This window comes from Homalodisca vitripennis, chromosome 5, assembly GCF_021130785.1.
Source record: "Homalodisca vitripennis isolate AUS2020 chromosome 5, UT_GWSS_2.1, whole genome shotgun sequence".
Taxonomy (NCBI): domain Eukaryota; kingdom Metazoa; phylum Arthropoda; class Insecta; order Hemiptera; family Cicadellidae; genus Homalodisca; species Homalodisca vitripennis.
Window position 1 is genome coordinate 117552403 of NC_060211.1, and position 24489 is coordinate 117576891.

Consider the following 24489-nt stretch of genomic DNA (forward strand, 5'->3'; position numbering starts at 1 on the left):
ATAAGTTATTACCTCATATGATCACATCATACAAAAACTATTTAGTTGTTGTATTGTTTTCTTCTTCACATTGATAGTATATTTGAGGACCATTAGTGGCACTTCATGCTCTTAGACAACCAGATCTTACTGTATGTGAGAATCCACAAGTAAAGAGTGCCACCATACATATGTTGTATCTAGATTTTATAAAAGTTTGTATCAGGATTTTAATTTAAATTAGGGTATTTCAGATTAAGTTTTGATAAATTTGTAATAAATCCTTTTCAAATCTTGATCTGGAGGAAATAGCCATTGTTAATTTTGATTAAGTTTGGACCATGGCTCATGGTTTTGATTCAACTCGAATTGTGTAAGATTCAAATTTGATTCAGATCTGAGTGATAAATTGAGAATATCAATTTACAATGGTGTCTCCATTCATCATTTTTTTACTATATCAGGATTGTAATGTTTCTGTGGCATTAAATAGATAGAGATGGACTAATTTCTATTGACTCTTGTAAAACCTGTGCCCTGTGGGTGCAGGAAGCAACACCGGCCAAATTTGAATATAGAATTTTTTGTTCCTTTGTTATAAAGAGGAATTATGAATTATAAGTCTTGGAATTTTTATTTCATATTAAATTCTGATGCCATTTAATGTAGCCCAATATTTAAAGACCAGAAGAATAGTATTAAAATAGCCGCATGAGGTCTCCAAACAATGTTTCATGCATTTCTGTGGTCATAGGGAAAAGTTTTTGCACAAACCTAAAATGTGTATGAGAGGTACTACAATGACGTATATTCAAATTTACCATTGCAGATATCACATAGGGTACGGTATATTCATTGATAACCGATAACATATTTCAAGTCAGCTAACTAAAATAGCTGTATTTAGTAAATCAAACAAAATTTTACAAGATAAATCTAATTTTTTAAATCTTTTGCTTGTCCTAAAAAGCAATATTGAGACTCACTTTTGTGAAATCAAAGTCACTTTAGTAATATTAGGAGTATAATATTAAACTTTGTTCATGGTAAAAACTTAAATATGATGTTATATGGTGAAGTAATTAATCAAAAAAGATGAAGTAAATACATGATGCACACATATTGTCATTAGTACTAGACGTTCATAGAGGCCATGATGTCACCATGGTGTCATTTACTCTTAATGTGTTATTAAATGGTAATAGTGACAGTTCTGAATATGTATTTTACAAGTAGAATACTAGTATCTACAATAATTTTACACGTTTTTGATACATTCATTTTACAAATAATTATTTATCTGTATTTCCAATGACTGAATAGTTTCTCAATAAATTAAACATTTTTCAGAAACGTGCCAAAGAAGTAAACGGTGAAGTGAAACCCAAAGTAGAGCTTCACAAATGTGGAATGGACAAAGAAAAAGTAGAACAGCATCAGCAGCTGATGGAAGAGTTTAGGAGAGCTCATAAGAAGATGTTTGCCCACACATTAAATGACGATAATAAGACTGATCCTGCTCGTCCTTGTCCCCTAGCTTCTCAGTCTAAAGAGGTAAGATTAACTCATTTAAAACTTTGGCTTAGATGAGTTACAACCATGCATTTTAACAATGGTGGTGTATAGTGGGGTTTTTAATATGTTTTTATTTGAAATCTTCTCCCTCAAAAGATGGGAAAATCTGGGAGCTGATAACCTTAAAAGCTAAGGAATTAATATCAAGTTTACAAGAATATCACTTATTGAAGGATGAAAGAATTTTAAACATATTTCAGTATTTTAGATGGCCATTAATATTGCTTAGTAAGAAATTATTGAATATGCCAACACATATGTGAAGGTAAGAAAATAGTCAAAGATTTTTATATACAATCAATGAAGTGTAGAATAAGTGTGAGTGCTGTGTTTAGTTTCTGTGTGTTGACCTTCCTCTGCCCAGTCTTCTGTCAAAATCAACTTACTCAGCTTATGAAATTTATGATATTCCTCTGCTCAAAGGTGTATCTGATATTTATGCCTCTGTGTTCTTGTGTCACTGTCAGTGGAGTTTGTATATTATGTAAAGTACAATACAGTAATCAGTCCAGTTCAAAATAAGAGCCCCTAAACGGTGTAATTTATTTCATTTTACTGTATGTACAGTATGTACATCATACCAAAGATACTCTCCACACTGAAACCACTTCATGGGCAGTGACTGATCCTGTGGTTGAATGATATTGAAGTTGATACTAACTACCTTGGCTTCCTAAAGACATTTTCCATTCTTTCCCATCATCTATTTTTGAGAAAGCACTTGTTTTGATTCATCTGTGGTTTTATTTGTTGGATCAAATCCAAATTTTTATTCCGATCCAAATTTTGTCAGAATGAAATTTAGTTAATAGTTTGGTGAAGTTTAATTTTGTGATTTTTTTGCCATTGTCGGAGTGTAAAACTTCTGATTAGGATTAGACTCTAGTTCGGAAATTTGGTTGATTTTTCATTTATCAGGACATACGATCCATTCTTAAACTATGATGTTCTGCTTTAAGGTGATAAATTTAAGATCTCTCTACTGATTGGCAGAGTGGTAGAGGACATTTCGCTCCGCAATCGGAGCCATTCAATCTTTTGTAGAGTCTGCTGAAATCAACCACATGTTTCTGAATGTTATAAAGTGATAGTTACTGTTACAGAGTAAGTATACCATGCAGGACCTTGATGTACTCACTCATATATTATCTGAACATGTAAATAGTATTATTTCAAAAGTTAGGATGGTTTTGGATCTTCAACCTTTTGCTCTTTGAGCTCAGTACTAAGGTTGACCATTCTATAGAGCTTAATTAAGAATATTAGCTGAGCTTCTATAGAGAAAGTAATAGCTCTGAAATATTGGCAAGGGTGTATTAGGAGAAAAGTCTAAGAGTATGTGTGTGTATAACACACAAAATATTTTAACATATGGGAACCATTATTTTGGGCTGGAAGCTATTTTTACCACCATTGCTGTCTGCTAGTGTATCCAACTTTACCTTTGGTTAGAAAAAACAAATGTTAAAAAAATAGTGATAGATACTTCATCTTTCATCTGTGCTATCTCTTGTCCAAACTTTTCAGTTTAATGACATTTTGACATTTGATGTTTTAATACGATTTATATTCAGTGCTGTCTTTTTGTTTATTTTTAATTTGATATCTCATTTAATGTTCTGATGAAGTTTTATTTAATGCATACTCGGAAAACTATCATAATGTTTCTACTTACGAGACTGGTTATAAATAATACAGATGTCGGGATAGCTGTCAAAGTTTCAAGTGCTGAGTGATTTGCCACTGACAAATATTTTTAAATATGTTGATTTAAAAATAGAACAATGAAAGGTATCAAACCAGAAGTTTAAAGTATTTTGATACTTCAAACGTGTTATGTGGGATATAAAATCCCACATTTAGAGATTTAATCCACATAACCCACATATTCGATATAATCCAATAATGATTCAGGCCACACATACAAAAAAATCAAATATAAAAATACTTTTATTTTGTATTGAAATGATGACCTTAGTTTCTTTGGTTTTCTCTCTGGTTTACTTATAACATACTTTTGTTGAATTCATGAAGCCTCAAGTTGCCTTTAGTAATTTGCTAAAAAATCATTTTATTCTGACATGTTTTATAGTAGGGTTCATGAGAGACACCATTTAGGCTATATATTTTCACTGATCTGTGTAATTTATCCAGATCTGAACATATGGTATGTATTAATAAAAGTCGAGGAATTGGTTTGCACTTTATAAGTACAAAATTAGGTTTTTCTTGTAATCAATAGAGTAGATTTTTCCTAATAAATAAAAATTGATTGTCTGCCACACCAGTTTTAGTAGAGGTTGAAATTAGAGTGTTAAAAATAGGAAACAACATTTTTTTCTCAGGTTATATTTTTTCTAGATTGATATACTTAAAAGTGACCGTGAAAATTATATATGACAGTCAGACAATTTCATAAAAAGGCTACAAATTTCCACTTTAAGGGTTTTCAAAGGTTAGTTGAGAAGATTTAACATTTATCTATATGTTGTCGGGTGGTTTTAAGTGTCAAGCAAAAAAAATGTGATTTGAGAAAAAGTATTATTTCACATTTTTAACCCTTTTGATACACTCCCGTTTCGATCTCAACCAAAATTAAAAATGTCTTTCTTAGGGCATATTTCAAGAAAAACCATGTTGTGTGCTTATGCAATGCAAATTGGATCTCGACTCCTGAACCAAGCACCTGTCTACTCAAAATTGAACAAATATAATACAATTTTGAAGTTAAATTTAAATGCAAAATAAAGCAATAACGTAATTGAAATAAGATAGAAAACGTTTCTTGTGAATATAAACATAATTTTCAACAAAATAAATTTGCCTAAACTTAATTAGAGAGACAAAATTTTGAGTTTTGAATATGCTATGTTTAAAAATATTGTACTTCACAAAAAAATATATTTATTACTCATGGATGGGAAAGAAAAAGGGAGTTGTTTAAAAGTTTATATCCCATGTAAACACCAATCCTTGTAAATTCAATCCTACTTCAAAGGTTTATCACATCCTTTGATTAGTTAGGTCACTATCAGTCTATGAATTAATCATCAAGTACAAGTCAATGTTATCAACAGAATAGTTTTTACAGTCTTAAAACCAATGTCACCAAGTACCATGGCAAATAAGCAGTTGCTTTATTTCTTGTTATCTAGTTTATACATATACACCATATTAAAAGCTTGATATGAGTTTAGGTAGTGCTTGTACAATGCTATTATGAAAAATGTCTGTGTTATATCGAGGTGCTTCAAATGTCACTGTAAATAACAAGGACAGAATATGTAAAAGGTGATTTTTTTATTGGTGCGGTTTTTAAAACTAAATAAAAAAATGAAAAACAACCTGCATTGACATAAAAATGCATTTATTTGAACTACAGTGTCATGACATTAACGTTTAAAAATGATTCTGGCATATGGGCTCCATTTCGTTCGCGTAGAAAGCCCAATCGAGAAGTCCAATTTTCGAATACTCTTTCCAGCAGCTATGGTTGAATTCCACCAATAACTCGACGAATGTTAGCTTCCAAGTCATTTAAAGTTTGTGGCTTGTCAGCGTATACTTGAGACTTAACATATCCCCACAGAAAGTAGTCTGTTGGCGTGATATCACACGACCGTGGGGGCCAGTTGACACTACCTCTAAATGAGATGATACGTTCACCAAATGTTTCTGCCAAGAGGCCAATTGTGTCGTTTGCCATGTGGCACGTCGCGCCGTCTTGTTGGAACCAGACATTTTCTAAATCCACTTTAAGTTCGTTTAGCTGAGGAAAGAAAAAGTCCCGTAACATTGCCCGATAGCGTTGACCATTTACCGTAACAGTCTGGCCAGCATTGTCTTTAAAAAAATAAGGGCCAATAACACCACCTGCCCAAATGGCGCACCAAACGGTAAGTTTTTGTGGATGAAGGGGCATACCAACAAATTCTTTTGGGTTTTCATCACTCCAAATCCGACAATTCTGTTTGTTGACAAAGCCGCATAACCAGAAATGAGCCTCATCACTGAAAAAAATCTTGCCTGCGAAAGCTGGGTCACGTGTTATCTTATGTTGAGCCCATTCAACGAAATCAAGACGCTTGCGATAGTCTAATCGTTTCAGTTCTTGCACCAACTGAATCTTGTATGGATATAGGCGTAGATCCTTCCGTAAAATATTCCATAGAGTTGAGTAGCAGATCGCTAATTGCTGCGCACGATGACGAATCGACACACTTGGATCCTCTTCAACACTATGAGCAACAGCATCAACAGCCTCTTCGGTCCTTACTGTGCGGCGTCTCTGCCGATGCTTCTCAACAAGAGTGTGGGTATTACGAAAACGATTAACCAAAGCTCGAATACCTGACTCTAATGGACGATTATGAGGTCCGTAAATCGGACGAAGAGCTCGGTAAGTTGCCCAAACTGAACTGCGGTTTTCAAAATAAATTTGCACTATTCGCAAACGCTCTTCTTTTGTAAGTCTGTTCATGATTACTATACAATAAATACGCACTAGACAATACAAATATCGAAATGACATAAGATAATAAACAAAGATCAGCTGTTTTATTCAAATTTAATTGTTGTGTTTAATAGTGGTGCCAACTTAAAAACCACACCAATAAAAAAATCACCCTTTATTTGAGATAATTATGACAATTTAACCAACCCTGCATTGATTCTATATAGTTTGTAACTACATGGGCTGGAAGTTTTTCATGCCAGTTTTTGGGAGGATTTTATTTAACTGATTTCTAAAATGCCTGTTCCATCATTAGTGTTTGATGAATGTTAAAGAGAGTGCAGGATTTATATTCCTACAACCAGTTTTGCTTTGTTAATTTAAAGATATATTAGTTCTCTGAGAAAATTTGTTATTAAAAAAATCTAAAATAATAATATATTTGAAGTCTCAGGACCGGCCTTAAGTAAGTGTGGTGTCATCGGACCCCATGTTAAGGGAAGTTACACGAAAAAGTATTTAAGTTTGCCAGATGAACTATAGTATGCAAATAAATACAGTCTTTATAAATACAACAGAAATTTTCAGGAAAGTTTGTATATAGTGTATGGTAATCTGTAAATATATATAGAAAATTTGTGTCTCAGAACTTAAAATGTAACAATGTTATGACAGAAACAAACCAATATAACCTATCAATAAACAGAGGTTATTTAACCTATCACTGTTACTCATGTACCATTTACAATAACACCAAATACAAAATAATATTAAACTAAACATTTCTCCAATGTTATGTTTGTTTTCATTCAGTAATAGCACAATTTATTTTCTAACTTTACTATAAAATAAATGTTTTAACATGTCTTCTGTTATGTACGTTTCATACTGCATTTACATGATGTATAGACCTACTCATAGTGGGTGGGAAGGAGGTGCAAGATTGGTGCCAAATTAAGGGGCTCCACTGGAAATGTCTGCACCGGACTCTGCACAAGCTAGGGTTGGCCCTGAATAGGCTTATATAGAAGAGGTTATGACCAAGAGTAGATTCTGAAATTACTGGAGGTTCCAGTTTATTTAAATTTCTGTGCTGAAATAAGAGGTTAGAGTTATAACTAATATTGACTTATTGTAATATTCAAATCAGAAACAAGGGAATCTATTGTAATTAGTTGTTAAAAGCCGAAGGTCTGTAGTGAATCTGACCTAATTCACAAAGCAACCACAATTAACTTCACTGGATGGGAACCCTGCTACATTGTTTTGATACAATTGCATCACTTTTAGTAGTCACCTCTTGATCAAACACCACTCTAGTGTTGTCCTATTGTAGAATTGGCTCAACATGCTCTTTAATTCACTTTGCCTGAATTTTCATTGTGCATGTTCTAGTGTACTTGTCACAATTCTGAACAATTTTGGTGGTTCTATTTATGTTTAAAATGTGATCCTTCCATGGTGGAAATTCAAAATTCTTTTACTTGGGAGAAATTCTTGTGAACTACTAAACAAAAATAAACATTGTTTGTTTAATTTTTTTGGATTGGAGACGAAAAGAGTGAATTGAATTTTTACTTTATATAAACAACAATCATGAGTAAGTTTTACAAAACTTGTAATCCCAGAGCACATACTTGCTAGTTTTATTTAAAATAAGGTTTTGCTGTGTCTAAATAACACTAAGGTACATCTGAATGATTTTTTAGTTCTTAAAAATAAATTTTAATAAAATATACTAAAAAAACTAAAGTTTGAGGAAAGAATGTATTATGTTCTAATAATATGTAGGGTTGTACTTCAGAAAAATCTGAATTCTTGTGATTAACATGAGTGTAGGAATTTAATAGTTTACCTATAGTAGAGAGTTGTTTGATTTATACAAAGGTGGTTTAAGTAACAATAATTTTATTTCCATTCTTCATTTTTTTACTAAGCCTTGTGTTTCCTAAAAGAATAAGTTTGCTAATTATACATTTTAAACTGAATGGATCACATAATTCTTGATTCATCAAATTGACACTCTTTGTGTAATATTGAAAAATAGTTGAAAATTCTAGTAATAGAGGTTATGTTTGTACTCTATCAGTGAAAAGAGATTTTAATTTGCAACCAAACTGAGTTTAATCAAAATCCATAGTGCATTAGTAAAATAATGTTGCTACCACAGGAAATACATATGCCTAATTTTTATCCATCCAGGCATTTTACTTGCAATTGAGAACTGCATTTGAGCAAATTGTGGACTGTTTCAAAAGAAATGTTTTTTAAGATGGTTTTCTATGAGTTGTATATTAAAGACAGGACAGTAATAAAATAGCTTTATGAAATTACTTAAAATAACAATGGACAATATCAACCAAAAATAGTGAAAAAATAACCTGTTCAAAAGGTTTTGCACTAAAACTTGATTAAGAAATATTTTTTAGGTCTTGTGCCTACATTGCTTGAGCATCACAACAGCTTTATATTTTGATTTATGTAGGTAGTACAGTATTTGAGCAAGTTATAGACCCCTGTAGTAAAATAATGACAATGCAGTTCATTATCAATGTATGTGATGTAACTCTCTGATTGGTGCTTAATGATGTTTCCTACTGATAGGCCCAATCAGAGCTGTTACTAAATTATACAGTTCTGATTGGGCCTATCAGTATCAGAGATTGCAGGGTATTATATTGCATGTCATGGGTATTATAGATTATTTTGTCATGAATTATACTAATTTGTTTAACAAAAAATACTGCTAATTAAAACAAATATTTTACTTCTATTACCAAAACATTAAGGACTCTTAACATTCATGTATAATTATTGACACTGTCCTTCAAAAATATGTCTTTAAAACATTTTTATTTTTTAAATAATTTTGAAGTAGATTTAAAAACACGATTTTTTCAATTAATTATAATATTTGCTTAGTTTCGACTTTGTTCCCTTATTTTATGTGTAGAAAATAAGTTTAATTTATAAAAATCATCAAAGAATTTTTGTATGGTTTAGAAATATAAAATCTTTAAAATTATTACTTACTTAAAATCTGTATAATTAGATCTGCAGATTTCTGCTCAGTTTTAAAACAAATGTTCATGAAACTTTTCTCTTTAGACATTTGTTTTGTTCTATATTACAGTACTTGTTTTATACACTAAAATTTTAAAAATAAAGAACATAAAACGCTTTGATCAATTAATATTTTGAAGACTTGTTTATATAGATTTGTAAAATACATTTCCCACACAATTTAAAACTTTTGTTCTAGTTAAAAGAAATATAAACAATTATTACCAAATCGGTATTATTCATTCTAAACTTATAGTTTAGAAATCATTCTAACTAGTTTGCTTTCAATTTTATGAATTGCATATACAATATTAGTTACACAATTCATTTTAATTCAATACCGTAAGTGTTTAACACAGAGTGCCAATCTTTTGAAAATCAACCATGAGAAAATGATAAAAAAAACACTAATAACAAATTAACAAAACTGAGTATAGAGTATGCTGCTCAGCATCCTTGTAGTGTAGTGGATATAGTGAGGTGTTGGTGTGGTGTAGGAGGGGGTGAGGGGAAGGGGGAGGAGGAAGAGAGGTAGAGGTGAGTGATGCCTTCTCACTGTGCAATTCCCATGGATGCAGTCAGCCAGATCTATCTGTCAGTGATTAACCGTCATGTCGACTCCTTCAAAACCTAACTTTATTCTCCAGACGTACGAGGTATTACTAATATATTTGTTTGCTTTGTGTCATGCATGGTATCATGCAATATATTCAATAAATAGACCTTGTATATTTTATGATGTCTTTAGACAGAGTTGTTGAACAACAATGATTATTGGATAATAGGTAGTGTTTTATATTCATAATAAAAGTTTGCCAAGTTATAACATAATTAATCGTAAAATATATTACTTTTTGTTTTGAATTAGCTTAAGCCTACAAGTTTTACAAAAAAGGGATAACAAAATTCTAAAATAGTAAATTTAATAATTATTATTTTTAAATATAAATGTAACCACAATCTCAATTAATAAGAGAATCTGTCGCTACAATTTCATACAATTTTATATATACATTTATTTGTACATGATGTTGTAAGTTACGTATGCAATATTTACTTGGTGAAAAGCGATGATTATGACAAAATAGAAAAGTAACAAGATTAAAATTGTTTTTATCAATTAGATGGGAACACTTCTTAAACTTCAACCTCAAAGAAAACTACCTCATACCTATAGCTGAAAACAGGCTTTTTATAAATTAATGATTTATACATGAATTTACTTTAATGAAATGTCGTTAGTCTTCAAAATTGTAATGTTCTAAAAGAAATATTGCATGAGTAAAAATGAGAGAACAGAGTTTTTATCATCTTTTATAGAATAGCAAACATAATATTACTTTCTATAAATTACTAATAGATAATTAAAAAAAAATAAATTGCCGTTAGGTTGATGAAAATAGGTAAGAGGTAGTGCATACATAAATCAACATAAACCCAGAATTTATTTTACTATATGATTGCCTTTTATATCATATAATACCATCAATAATCAATCGTTGAAGGACTTGAAAGAGTAATTTTGTAGTACGGTAACTTTTATATGAAATATTGTTCCATGTTTCTTGTAAAGCACAAAACAATTAAATGTATATTATTTAGTAGAACTCAGATTTATTAAAGAAAACAAGTCACAGTTACAATAAATTATCAATTAAATCTGTATTTTAACCTCGTAACTTAAATCTAACTGGAATTATAACATAAATATTTTTGTTTCAAATAGAGGTTGTAGAGGTTGTATTTTCTTTCTTTTCATTTAAAAATCAATTGAATATGCAATAATAAAACTTGGCATGAAGTTTACTTCTTTTTTACATGCAATAATTAATTTTCTTAAAAGTAAGGAGTTGCTCTGAGTGTTTTGAAATAAGGCTTGAAATTGAACTAATCTGCTTATCTCATTATGAGATTATGACACCTTATCAGCCATGGCTTGCCTTGAGGAGTTCAATAAAATTCCTTTGTTACTTAAATTTTGAGCAAATATCTTTAATATAGTTTCAAAGTTATTTATTTACTTTGTAAATAATAAATCACACTTTTAAATACAATTGTACATAATTTAAAAAATAGTTGTTTCATATTTTTAAAGCTGGATTTGAATAGTTATAATATGCAATAAAAACATTAATATTTACATGCAATTTAGTACATTTTACCTTCTAGTTAGAGTGTCTTTTAAATATGCATTATTATTAAATGTTAAATTCAAATAGCAGTTTACAATTTAGTAATACCAATGTTTGATTCTACAACATTTCTCGGATTGATTATCAACAAAAATTTAAATTGGAATGACCATATAGCTACTCTTTGTTTAAAATTATCTAAAGCAATATTTATGATTAGAAAACTGTCTGAATTCTGCAATTAAAAAGCTCTTAAAATGGTATATTATGCAATTTTTACTCTCAATTGGTTTATGGTATTGAAATATGGGGAAATACGTATATTAAAAAGAACATTAATAAAATTTTATTAATACAAAAAAGCAGTATGTTATATTATTGGTATTGGCTATAAGGATTCATGTAAACAAAAATATCAAGAACTTCATATTATGACAGTCCCTTGTTTAGTTTGGTATAAACTGTTGCTTTATATGGCTACGTCAAACAATTTAACATATCAAAACATCCACCAATATAACATAAGGGGCACAAACAATATCTATTATAACAAAACAATTGACTTCCACGCAATATTCATTAGCAACATTATCTCTTGGACCAAAATTATGGAATGCACTGCAAAATAAGTTAAGATTATTGCCATTTGGCATTTTCAAAAGACATATTGGCTTTTTCCTTTTTGAACACCCATTTTATGAAGTGTATGAGTTTTTTGGGATTAATCATGAATTAAACCATTATTGTTGATCTTAGGAAATTCTTTTATCTGTGTTGTAATTAGTGTTTAATTTAATTAATTGATTTGTTTTAATTGATTTTTTATTTATTTAAATACAAAAAATGTAGTGCTTCTTTTAAAGATCTGGACGAACTGGAGGATTGCATTGCTCTTAACATTGAAGTGTGCAGTGATATGTTTTCAATATGAGAATGTATTACAAATTGCCATGTAATCTTTACCAGTAATAATTGAGTATCATTGAGTATTATTATGAGCTTGCTATTTTTGTTGTAAAAACGAAACACTCTTCTCTCTCTGTTGCACTATTCCCATATGCTGCTGTCAAGCATTGACATAGTGGTATAATTAAGCTACCCAGAAGCTAGATTTAAATTACAAGATGAGATTTGATCTTTAGCACTGGTTATCTTTAGCACATCCACTTGCTGTTTCTGGTCAGTGTGGACTAAGCTAGTTCTGATTCGGATTCTAGAGATATCTAGTGCCAGGATTGGCTAGAGATCATCTAATAATGTATACTCGTGAAATATATAACATAAAAAAGAGATGGAACTACCTTACTCATTTCTTCAACAATGAAATAAACATAGGATGTATGAGCTTGACCCCTTCTCCCCAAAATTATATTCTGGCTACTTCACTGGGAACATCATCCAGACCTCAGTGAGAACAAGAATTTAGGATAAATGTTACCAGTCAGCTAGCAAAATGAGGAAAACATATAAATGGCTTATATGTTTCTTAGTTTCCTTGATCATGTAACCAATAATTATTTCTACTCTTCCTAAGGATTAGTCATCATCTAATAATAAAAAATCTGTAAGTGGTACCCACATTTATTTTAAACGTGGTATAAATAGTTCAAAATGTCTCTTTCAAAATGCTACTGGATAAAAATCTAATTGAACCATTGTGATTTTTAATGTAATTATTCCTGTTCTGTCATCACAAAGTCATCAAGAAGAAATCAAATTGTAAGTATTATAAGTGTGCTTTTATTTGTGTTTGAACACCAATAAGATTTTTTAAATTCTTTAAAAGGGAATGGTTCACAACCATTTATGAGGTAGATGATGTGTTAAATGAGTATGAATATCCTGTGTAGTTTTCCTACTGTCTAAAGTGAGTAGAATCAGGAATGCAGGAATGCAGTGGAGTCTTTCTTCATCTTTAATGGGTACTTAGTGGTAGGAGCTTTGTAAGTCAATGCAGCAGAAAATAGAATACTTGGAAACTTTAGTAGTATGTTATCAATACATGGAAGAGAATAGTATAATAATAATAATATGCATTCAGTAAGATATATCAGTTGATAATTAGTAATCAATTACCATTCTTTTCTTGTGGTTGGGATTTGATATAACTAAAGCCTGTGCCCTCCATGGAGACTAGATTCCATTATACCTTCATTTAGAAGACGGTTGGTTTAGTTTTTTATAAAGGTCCAATCTGTTGATATGTATTGAATATATTTTATAGCGATGAATTCCATAATGGATGTTTCTTTCAACAATAAATATTAAAGAATACAGAAACTAGAGAGATAGAAGCTACTGCCAAACTACAGACTTTTAGTTGTTCTAAAGGGTCTCCAAACTCCAACTCAACTGAGTGATTTTGAAGAACATCATGAGCTACGGTAACGTCAGTGTAAATTCCCTTCATAACTGATGTATAATCTATCTCCATTCTAGATATTGCCATGTATTTGAACATATACCAGACAAGAACCAAGTATTGAAGAAATTAGTGAAGTTGATGCCATACAAACTTGTCCCGACTGAGGAGTTATTCTTAACTGTATGGTTTGAACCTTGGTAAAATTTACGATACTAATGGAATTTTCTATATCAATGAGAGCTTCACGTGGATTACCACTGACTTTAATAGATTTAACAGCCTTTTACATATATGTGAGAGCGACAGCAGATACAACAGTCTTTTCTTCTGTTGAAGCAGATAATACTCGAGATTCAGACTGACAAACCTTTTGATAGTGTCCAATTTTTCCACAACCATTACTGAGAATTAATTTCCTTCCTAGGACTGCTGAATTGAACAGTAAAGTTTAAGATTCTGAGTGTTAACGTGTTGATTCAAATTCAATTCAATGCTTATGTAAAAGCCTCTTTCAAATTAAGTATGTAATTTTCTAACAGTCGATGTGCATGTTTTATATATATACATATAAGCCTCTTTCATAATTAAGTATATATATACATATATATGTATATACATATATATATATATGGTATACATGTATATATATATATATATATATATATACATGTATACCAGATGTTGCAATGAATGACGAAGTCAAGTTTTTGGGCATAACTCTGGATAAAAACTTATCCTGGACTTCTTATGTAGACAAACTCTGTGGGAAGTTAAGTTCCAGCCTCTATGCAATTAAAAACATCAAAGCTTCTACTGATGAAACAACTACAAGAGCTGCTTATTTTGCTTTGTTTGAGGCTCACATAAGATATGGTTTAGTAGCATGGGGAGGAACATCAGCTGGTCAGATTCAAAGGGTTCTCAAAAAACAAAAAACCGCAGTCAGAACACTTGCAGGACTGCAACCACCAAACAGCTGTAGAGAAGCCTTTAGAACCCATAAGATCCTCACTATCGTATCACTATACATTCAAGAAACTGTGATGCACGCAGTAAGAGAGGGCCTACCAAAGCGGGGTGAAGTTCATCAGTACAATCTCAGAGACACTACTTTGTATGACCTTCCAGCCCACCGACTGTCACAGTTTTAAAAGAAGCCTACATACATCGGGAGGAAGCTTCACAACCACCTGCCATCAGAGCTGAGAGACAAAGGAGAGAATGAACTCAAACCAGCACTACACAAATGGCTTGCTGACCGCCCCTTCTACTCCATAGAAGAATTCTTTCAAAGAGTATTTGACATTTTAATTTTAAAATGTAACCTTTTATATCATTACAAAACTTTATATTTTGTAAAAAACACTTGTATTGTTTACTATGACGCTAATACTGTTCTCAATGAGCATGTTAATAAAGAATTTTTTGTCTATTTGTCTATAATTTATAAGGCCTTAAAAGAAAATTGGTCATTTAATTGTTCATTTAGTGCATTCTACACTACCCATCAAATTCGTTTTGCAGGTTACCTACTAAAAAGATCATTTGCTAAATACTTTGTGGGAATGTTAGAAAATAATTATAAAACACTATAAGACACAACGGATTTTAGACTAAATTCTTGAGTCCTTTACAAATTTATAACCATTATATTTCAGAATTGGTTTTCAATCTTTAATACAATGTTTGTGCATTTACAAAAAGAGTTCTATACTGTACTAGCCTAGTATTACTGTAGTTATTACTGTAGTTTTAAACCACAAAACATGCACAGGCTTTAAGACGGTAATGCTCAGTGTGTTAACATGCTAATACAATAAAACTTCTTGCACAATCCAAGGACACATAAAACCTGCTAGTGTGTCTGTTGAATTCTAATTACAGGTAGTTTGTTATAAAATCTGATGTACCTTGTACTATAATGTATTGAAATATTGTTTCAGTAAAAAGGAATTGCTTGTTAATCTAAAATTATAGTAAAATATGTCAATAGCTTATTAAAGGGGTTGTGTGATACACATCCTCTTCCAAAGTTGAAAAATCTATAATACTGTATTTTCATTATAAAATTTGGGTTTGCATTTCATATTTTAAAACTACTTGTGAAATAGAATAAAAATAACAAACACATTAACTGGCATAGCATTTAACTTTGTTTTCCTACAGGGTCACACAGATGTGTTTAGTTGCCAATGTTACTCTAAACAACTTCCACCAGTGCGAATGAATGTACATTGTTAATATTTGGTTTTGGTTTTTTTATATTTTCTTTCTCCTTTGCCAATTAACTTATTCTGCGTTCTCAGGAAGAAAAATCTCATGTTACAAACATTTTCTTAAATTATGTACTTGAGCATTGAGTTTATAGTTTATGTTGTGTAATTGTGAAACTAATTAAAGCTTATTTATATTTAGAGTAAACAGCACAAGTGCAACTAAGGATTATGTCTATTGAGAATTTGAGCACATTGGTGAAAAGGACTTTCATCCACCAAAAACCACTGTCAGAAATTACTTTCTCTCAGGACTTTTTGGGAACTTTAAAATAATGTCTGACTTAGTCCTGAGATGGCTCCTATGGTTATTCATTTGAGCAGCAACACTAATGCCTTATCATCTTCCAATTTTTTGGATTTTCAGCATTTTGCCATTTTAATTATTCAAGGTTTTCAATCCTGGCAACAGTCCAGTGAGAGTTGTCAGTGGTTATTGGATTATCTAGAGAGTGTCCAATCTTTTAGTGAGGTATATATTGTAAAATTTAAGTCCTGGTGCTTTGTCATACACTTCTAAGATTTCTAACTTGTCCATGTTAATTCATGCTTAAATATTGCAATTATTGGTGAGGAATAGGATCACATATGCCTCCACTGCTTTTGAGACCCTCTTTCACTTTTTAACTCTCCCAGGTTAATATAAGTTTGCCAATGTGAGTGGTCTCACTTCAATTCAATAACATAAAGTTTTGCTTGGGGTAGCCTACATAGATGTTCAAATCCCCAAAAACAAATACTTTAGAATACCTTTCTGAAAAAATACTTATCCTGTTAATTGATATAGTTCAAGTAAGTTATTTTGCTTAAGCATTTGTGATTACCCTAAAACACAGATTTTGTGCCATACTCCAGCATTTTATGTGGTTTTGTTTTGATTTAATTAAGGCTGAACCTATTGTTTAAATTAAAAATATACTAGTGATAAATTTGAATATAAACAATTGTTGATAAACAACCATGTGATTTTGAGGTAACTGTTACTCATACTCTTAAATGAGAAAAATTGTGTACAGGATGGCTTTACCATTTGAAAGAAATTGAATGGCTAACCCTTGAAGAACAAAACTACTTCTATTTAGAATTGAAAATATACAATGTTATTGTAAAATAATGTGTTGTAGTAACACATTAGAATATTGTAACATATTGTTGATTGGTCTCACTGCTCCTCCTTTAAAAATAAATCTCTCTGTAAGAGTATTCCTCTTCTCTCTCTCCTCTTTTCTGTATCTCTCTTATTTCACATGTATTTTATGAGAAATAAATGTAATGTAAGTCTCTTGTTTTATCTTTGGATACAGCAATGTTGTCAGTAATGTCAATATAGTTAGTTCATAGTCTTGTCAAAAGGTCTGTCATGATTCAGATACAAAATAAAGTACAGAATATTTTACAGTATTGTAAGTTATATATTAAATTGTCTGGAAGATTTTGGTACTTTTACTAAGCTTAAATTTGATTCAGGTCATTAATGTTTGCAGACCTACAATTTCTTTTGAACAAAGAAAATTACTTGTATTTTAGTGTTAGTGACATCTAATTTTCATTTTAAATTTCTTTCTCTTCCTACTCTATTTTACATATCAATTATTACATCTGTAATGCACTTTTAAGTTTTATAAAAGCCAAAGCCACAAGTGTAGTTTATCAGCACACCTAATGTGTTCTCACTAACTGTTTTATGACTGAATGTTGCGTAACACCTGAGTATATCAACATTATTGAGCTCATATTATATCAGTATAACTACTGTTATCACAGTCTGACAGCCACCAACACACCTGTCCATGTCCGTATCATACTTCTGTCCAGCTCCCACATACTTGGCTCACTTATATAAACATCTCACTCTTTTATGTAAAATCATTTGCAGGCACACAGCAATTGGTTCAGTTTGTTTATAACATCACTTAATTCTATTTAATTTAAGTAAGTAACAGTTGCATGTTTTAATCCTATTTTTTTAAAATTTTATGTAAAAGTTTGTATTTAAAATTTGTAAAAACTTAAAGAAATAGTTGTTATATTGTATCAAAGAGTATTTTTTAAAGACAAATATTTCTGTTTCATACAATTTGTAACCATTAAAGTAATTTTCAAAGTTAAAAAATGTAGTGCTCTTTTGTTAAAATACAAAATTTCATTTACTGAAAATAATTTTTAAAGCGTATAAATAATTTTTTTGTTTTAAGAGACAAGTATGATGGCTTCTGCAAGTGTCGTAATGCATATATATATGTGTGTGTGTGTGTGTGTGTGTGTGTGTGTGTGTGTGTGTGTGTGTGCATTACAACACTTGCAGGAGCCATCATACTTGACCCTTAAAACAAAAAAATTATTTTTAACACTAAATATTATTTTCAGTCCTAAATAATATAACAAAAACTACAAGTTACTTAAAATAATAAGTTTTAGTTATTCTGTCTCGTATATTGGTTGTTTATATATATATATATATATATATATATAATATATATATATATATATATATATTCAATATATATATATATATTTGTGTGCGTGTGTGTGCGCGCACATGTTTGTATGTATGTGTATGCTCTTGAATATGGTATTTCGTTTTTTTAATAATATTTCTTGCCATTCTGTACATTTTTAAACACAAAGTGATATTAAATTGGTTTTAATGTTACAAAAAATATCCTGAAATAAACAAAACTGTCAGCATTTTATCTCAGCCACAGAACTTACAATAAATGTTTAATCTTAAAATTATTGGTTTTTATCAGTTATCTCATTGCATCCATCAAAATGAAATATTTGTAACTTAACAACTTGAACTGTGCTTACACAATAAAGGTTTATCAACCGCTTTTTGACAAATCTCTTGAGAAGATGAAGAATTACCAATTGTATTACTGCACTTCTCTAAGTAAACTTTTCAAAAATCGTACTTTAGTACAAAGTTTAACTTTTAAGTCAAATGTAGACACATACAAATTATTTATTTACTCGAATATTATACTGTTATGTTACTATATATTCTAACTGGTTAAAAAAGGAGTAGCCTACATCAGTCCATATGTTCTATTCATATAATTAAAGATGTTAGGCCTCTTATGAAACAAATTAATGAAGCAAATTACCATCTTGAATCTTTTTAACTAGAATGTTTGACCAGTAATCTGATTAAAAGTAATAAAGGTTTTGTCACTAATAACTTATTTTTTCATACTGAACATATTCACTGTCTTTAAATAAATTTTCATGACATACTTCTTCCTCTCACGTATTTAACTTTGGAAATGGTATTTACATTTAATCTGTTTTGTAGAGTTGAAAGATGGATGTGGATTGATCCAGTGTTTTTTCATAAAAAAAGTAAAGGATGTACCATTAGTGAAGGTGTGTTGTGGAACGGCCGTTCCATTGATAATCAATTTGCAGTGAGGTCACTGGTTTTTTCCGGTGCGTGTTTGGTTGGTTGGCATTGCTTTTAGTTTTTTTTTGTGAACTGTGTTGGGATTAAGACTAAGATTCATTGTTTAAAATTAATAGTTGTTATATTAGTTATAGTTACACAGTAAATGCATCAGAACAGGATTGATTCACCATCAGTTTCAATTTTAGTAATGTTTAAGTTGATTGGTTCAAGAAATATGTTTTTACTCTTTAGTATTGTACAATAGTATGTCATGGAATATTTTAATTAATTAGTATTATTGAAAGTAAGGCTGATTGTTGAATATCCATTAAATAAGAATAAAATCATCCCAATATTACATTGAATGTAATGTTGGTATAATACCTATATTTATTTGCTGTTTATTACACGTATCAAATCATATAACTACGGAAAGGAAAACTTCTAAATGTTATAGAACAAAACAATTTCATAAAAGAGGTACTTTTTTGTTAATATTTTTTACATTTTTTTATGTGAATAAAATATATATTGCAAATGCAGCATTGATGCTGACAATTACTGGTTATATAGTTTTATATCAATGTATATGAATGTTTCTATGATCTATTGTACCTACTTAAAAGTAATTAAACTCTATCAATAATTCACAAATACTATATTTATTGTGTTATAATCATGTACACCGTAGTTGAAATCTAGGAATAATGTTGCTAGCTTTAAAGTTTTCTTAGAAAAAAAAGTTAAATGAAATATACAATTTTAGTTATCCTTAGAAATTATTTTATTTCATACCATACAAATATTTAACCATGAACATAGCAGTTGACTGTTTCTTAAGTGGCAAAACATTTTCAATGTTCGGACAATCATACGTTGAAAATACATGAGTAGAAAATAAAGTATTAAGCTGAAGAAATCTTGAGTTATTAATTTGAATTGCCATACATGTAAAGTATATTGCATATAATGTTGATAAAAAGAATGTAATCTTAGTTTTCCACTTGACTGCCTATACATGATGAAGGTCAAATAATAATTTTAAAATGTGATGAGGCAGTATTAAAATGCTTATAGCTAGTTTGAATTCCAAATTAATGATCTCACAAGTAAATAATAAATTATAATAGACTTCAAGGAAACTGTTGAACTTTCAAGAAAGGCATTACTGGTTTTGTAACATTACATAAAAACCTCACTTTGGTGGTTACTCTTGAAGTTAATCAGTTAATGTAATTTAAAAATCAAAAACACTAACCACATACTTGAAAAGATATGTTTAAGTTCAAATAACACTACTGACTGAATTGTGGGAACTTCTCTAATTCAGCTTCCAAATAGCTTCACTTTGGAGCCAAACTCAAAAGTAATAATTTAATCATTCTTTAGTATAAGGATAATTCTTACATAAATGGACTGAATCGAACAATAATCACTGGTCGTTACTCAGCCATCTTGTGTAGCTTCTCTTAAATTAAAAAAATATTTTATTCCAAATTTTCTTTAATTTTGATTATATATATTATTCATATCAAATATAAAATTGGTGTATGTAATAATTCACCAGGTTATTTTTATTCATTCAACTAATTGCAACAATTGGTGATGATGATGCGCTTGAATTTAAAGTCCTCTTTCCCTAAATTATAAAAAATTACCATTTTGGTGTTCATTATCTTATACACATTTTTAAACTTACATCTGTGGACCATTGTACTTGTTCCATTCAGCTTCTAATTTTCATAAATATAAACTTAGTATTTAAGTTTTGAAACAAATTCATGTTTACTTGTTTATTTAATTTTCTGACCTATCTCAGACAATAGACAATATTCTTTATTAACATATTCTTCAAGAACAATTTTGCGTCAAAATTAACGTGTAGAGAAGTTTCTCATTGTGCAACATTGTTGGTAGCAAGTCAAGTATAATAGATCAAGAACAAAAAACTCGTCAAAGTAGTAGAATGGATGTTCTTTTAGCCAGCAGCTGAGCCGCTGTCTCAGGTGTTGGTTGTCTGTCTGTCAACTTCACTGCTGCCGAAAAGTGGTTCCAAAGCTTGGATCCCATGTAGCTTGGCTTCTCTTCATATGTCGTTGAGGGGTGTACAGGGTGGTAGTAGTGTGTCGTATATTGTGTAGTGTACTTGTGCAACTGTGATTCCGTTTTTGAGTGGGTTCAGGGTTTTTATCCTTGTATATGTTACAGTTTCCAGTATGTACAAATTCACGATAGTTAGGATTTTCAGCAACTTGAATTTTTCCCTACAGGATTCTCTAGGCGATAGATCACAAAATGTCCTTATGGCGCTCTTCTGCAGAATAAGCACCCGTTGCATTTTTGCCTTCGATAAGTTGCCCTAGACTAATAACCGATATTGAAGATGTGTTTTAAAAAGGGATTAATAAGGCTATTTCAGCAGTGTTGAGATTACTAATTATTATTAATTCTTCTGATGACATAGATTCCTGTGCCTAATTTCTTACAGAGATTATCTATATGAGGTGTCCAAGTTAGTTGTTCAAGTGTGATGTGTAACTTACTTACATCAGTTAACTTAGTTTTTCATTCCTCCAGCTGTGTAATGGTTGTTATACAAACTATTGTATATTTAATGGCTCATCACTGTTTTGTTATAGGAAAGAGAATCGTTCAGATTGAAAAGACAACAGAAACAAGAACAACATGCAGCGAATATGAGCCAAGAGAGGGTGCTAGTGGCAGTGAAAGAGCGAGACATAAGGTTGGAGAGAGACAAACAAGATATGACCGAGGCAGAGAGGGAACTGACAAGACTGGTGAGAAGGCAGCAGAGCAGCATCCCTCCCCCACCTCCTGTAAGTGGCCGCACCACAAATGTATGAACAAGAAATTTGTCTTATAAACTAATGTACTTGGTTGTATAGGCAGCCATGAGTTTGTATTGTTGTACATGTATGCAGGAGGTTTTAGATACTATCTTGCTGCTGAGACATTATTGTGTCAAAGGTATAATGGGCAACTTACTGATATATCTTAACAAACAATAGTGTCAAATCCAGCAGGATTCTTTCTAGACTGACTGTATAATTTGAGAATTCTAGTACTCTAATCTAGGAATGGACCAAATATTTTGAGAACACATGTGAAACTACAGGAAGTGAGAGTCACAATACTGTACAATGTTGTTTCAGAAGACATTGGTGATTCATGACCTAACTGAATATAATTGGTATTCTACAACTGATGAATAAGATCAAATTAGAATTAAATAGGAGGTTGTGGGCGTTCTAACAAAACAAAACATTTTGGTTTCCATACATTTTATTTAAGATGAGTCTATGGCTTTTAGAAAAATAGTTAGAGAGAGACCTGAAAACTGCAAAGTTTTATTGAACTGTTTCTAATGTTTATTTACTTTACATGTAATCGGGTAATTTCTCCTCTCCAAAAAAATGCAATTAAAATAAGGAAAACTTAGTTCACCTTGTGTTAATTAGTTAAAAAAATATTAACATGAATAATCATAATAGTACTTTCTGTTAAACCTAAAAATATAAGAAGAACCAATGAAATTGGTTGTAATTTTTCTTTGTGATGTCTCTTGCTTAGTTTCTATTATAAAGATTTTCCCCAACATCTCCCAATACTTACAGGTTGTTACCTGCAAAAATATTTTTGTAAAAATAAGTTAACAACAGTTGCAATTCTCAATTCTATTCATTTATTGTCAAAAAATAAAATGCATGGACAATTGTCAAGATACATGTTTATACAATATGATATGTAAAAGTAATACATCAAGACAGAATTAGCTATGTAACTGTAATAAGTAATACTGGAATGATATTTTCATATACATTAGATAAGGAAAATAATCTAACAAAATGCTTTCTACATCTACTGTACATGGTTTCTGTAGTCTTTTATTAAGGTTATGTTTGATTTTTGTTGTAATTTACTGTTTCTATACTCAATAATAATGAGATACAGGAAACTGCTGATACAATAACTAGTAATATAAAATATAAATTTCAAACTTAATTACGAGGTATATCCAGAAACTAAGTGTACTGAGCATCTCACAGTAGGAAGGATTTTTTTGACATGTTGGCTACTCTGCCTTATAGCCTGATTCCTCCTCTCAGCAGTGAGACCAGTTTGAGGTCAGTACGTTGAGAACATAGGTTTTCATCAAAAATGTGAATCTTATCTCTCTCCAAGTGTGTGAAATACGTGGTTTCATCTTTTGTGTCGTTTTAAAGGGAAAAACTCTGGTTGAGGTTTATTATAAAGCATTTGGTGATAGAGCTATAAATCATACAAGTGTAGCAGCTATCTGTTGAGTTTAAAGCAAACTATATTGGGCACTTTGAGAAATTTACCGTCAAAGTATAGCGGGGATCACACTGAGAATCTCGGAACAGTTCTCTCAAAGTAGATCAGTGGATTAAATACTTTGATAATATAAAAATCCAAATTCATCCAAAGTATTGGAATTGAGTTTATTTTATTATTTTGTTAAAGTACAAGATGGTGTTTTATTTTAAAATTCAGTATCTTCAGCCATTTAGAAATATAAAATTAGTATTCTAAAAGTTAATCATTATCAATAATGCTACAAAATGTTGTTAAATTTTCAAACTATTATTTGCCTGTTACAGCTTCCTCTGGCAGGTGCAGGTCTGAACAGTTTACCGACTGGAGTTAACAACAACTTTACACCTCTGGACTCCAACCTCCCTCCTCTCCCTCCCTTCCCTCCAGACTGCCCAACTCCTGATTATGATAAGGAGAGCCTCTCCTCAGAGCCCAGCATAAAGAACAACAATACGAAGGGGTCATCTACAGCCAGTCACAGTGTTAATGGAAGCACTAAGAATGGCAATGCAGACTTCGTTGAGATGCAGTCAATAGAGTCATTCAAGCTGACCAACCCGTCCGTCTTGAGGCCAAAGCCACCACCAATATACTTTCAGCCGAACATGAATGGCTCCACTACAACATCAAGTGCAAGGTAAACATTGATCAGGTGATTTTTTGTTGGATGAGGGGTGTGATCATCCCAATCTTTAGGAATAATATTAAACCTTTGCAGTTGAATTTGGACCTAACTGTTGGGTCTCTCAATTTAAATGTACTGTACATGTGAGTCGATAGTAAAGTTTAATGTCCAAGTTGGCATCATTGATGTTTGTCTTTTCTTTAAAGCTCACTGTCTGCATCAGTCTTACTTGAATAGCTCAACATGGTTCAGATTTAAACCTATGTGTCATAGTTGTATT

General features: G+C 30.9%; 1 protein-coding gene across 5 annotated transcripts in view; it reads left to right on the forward strand.

Moving 5' to 3' along the window:
• The window catches only part of LOC124362804, a 134989-nt gene that overhangs the window by 86473 nt on the left and 24027 nt on the right, over nt 1-24489 (forward strand). For all 5 annotated transcript variants that reach the window (XM_046817619.1, XM_046817616.1, XM_046817618.1 and 2 more), the window contains exons 12-14: nt 1330-1533; nt 21865-22062; nt 23869-24221. In XM_046817619.1, coding sequence (XP_046673575.1) covers nt 1330-1533; nt 21865-22062; nt 23869-24221 — 755 coding nt within the window. The remainder of the gene's footprint in view (nt 1-1329; nt 1534-21864; nt 22063-23868; nt 24222-24489) is intronic.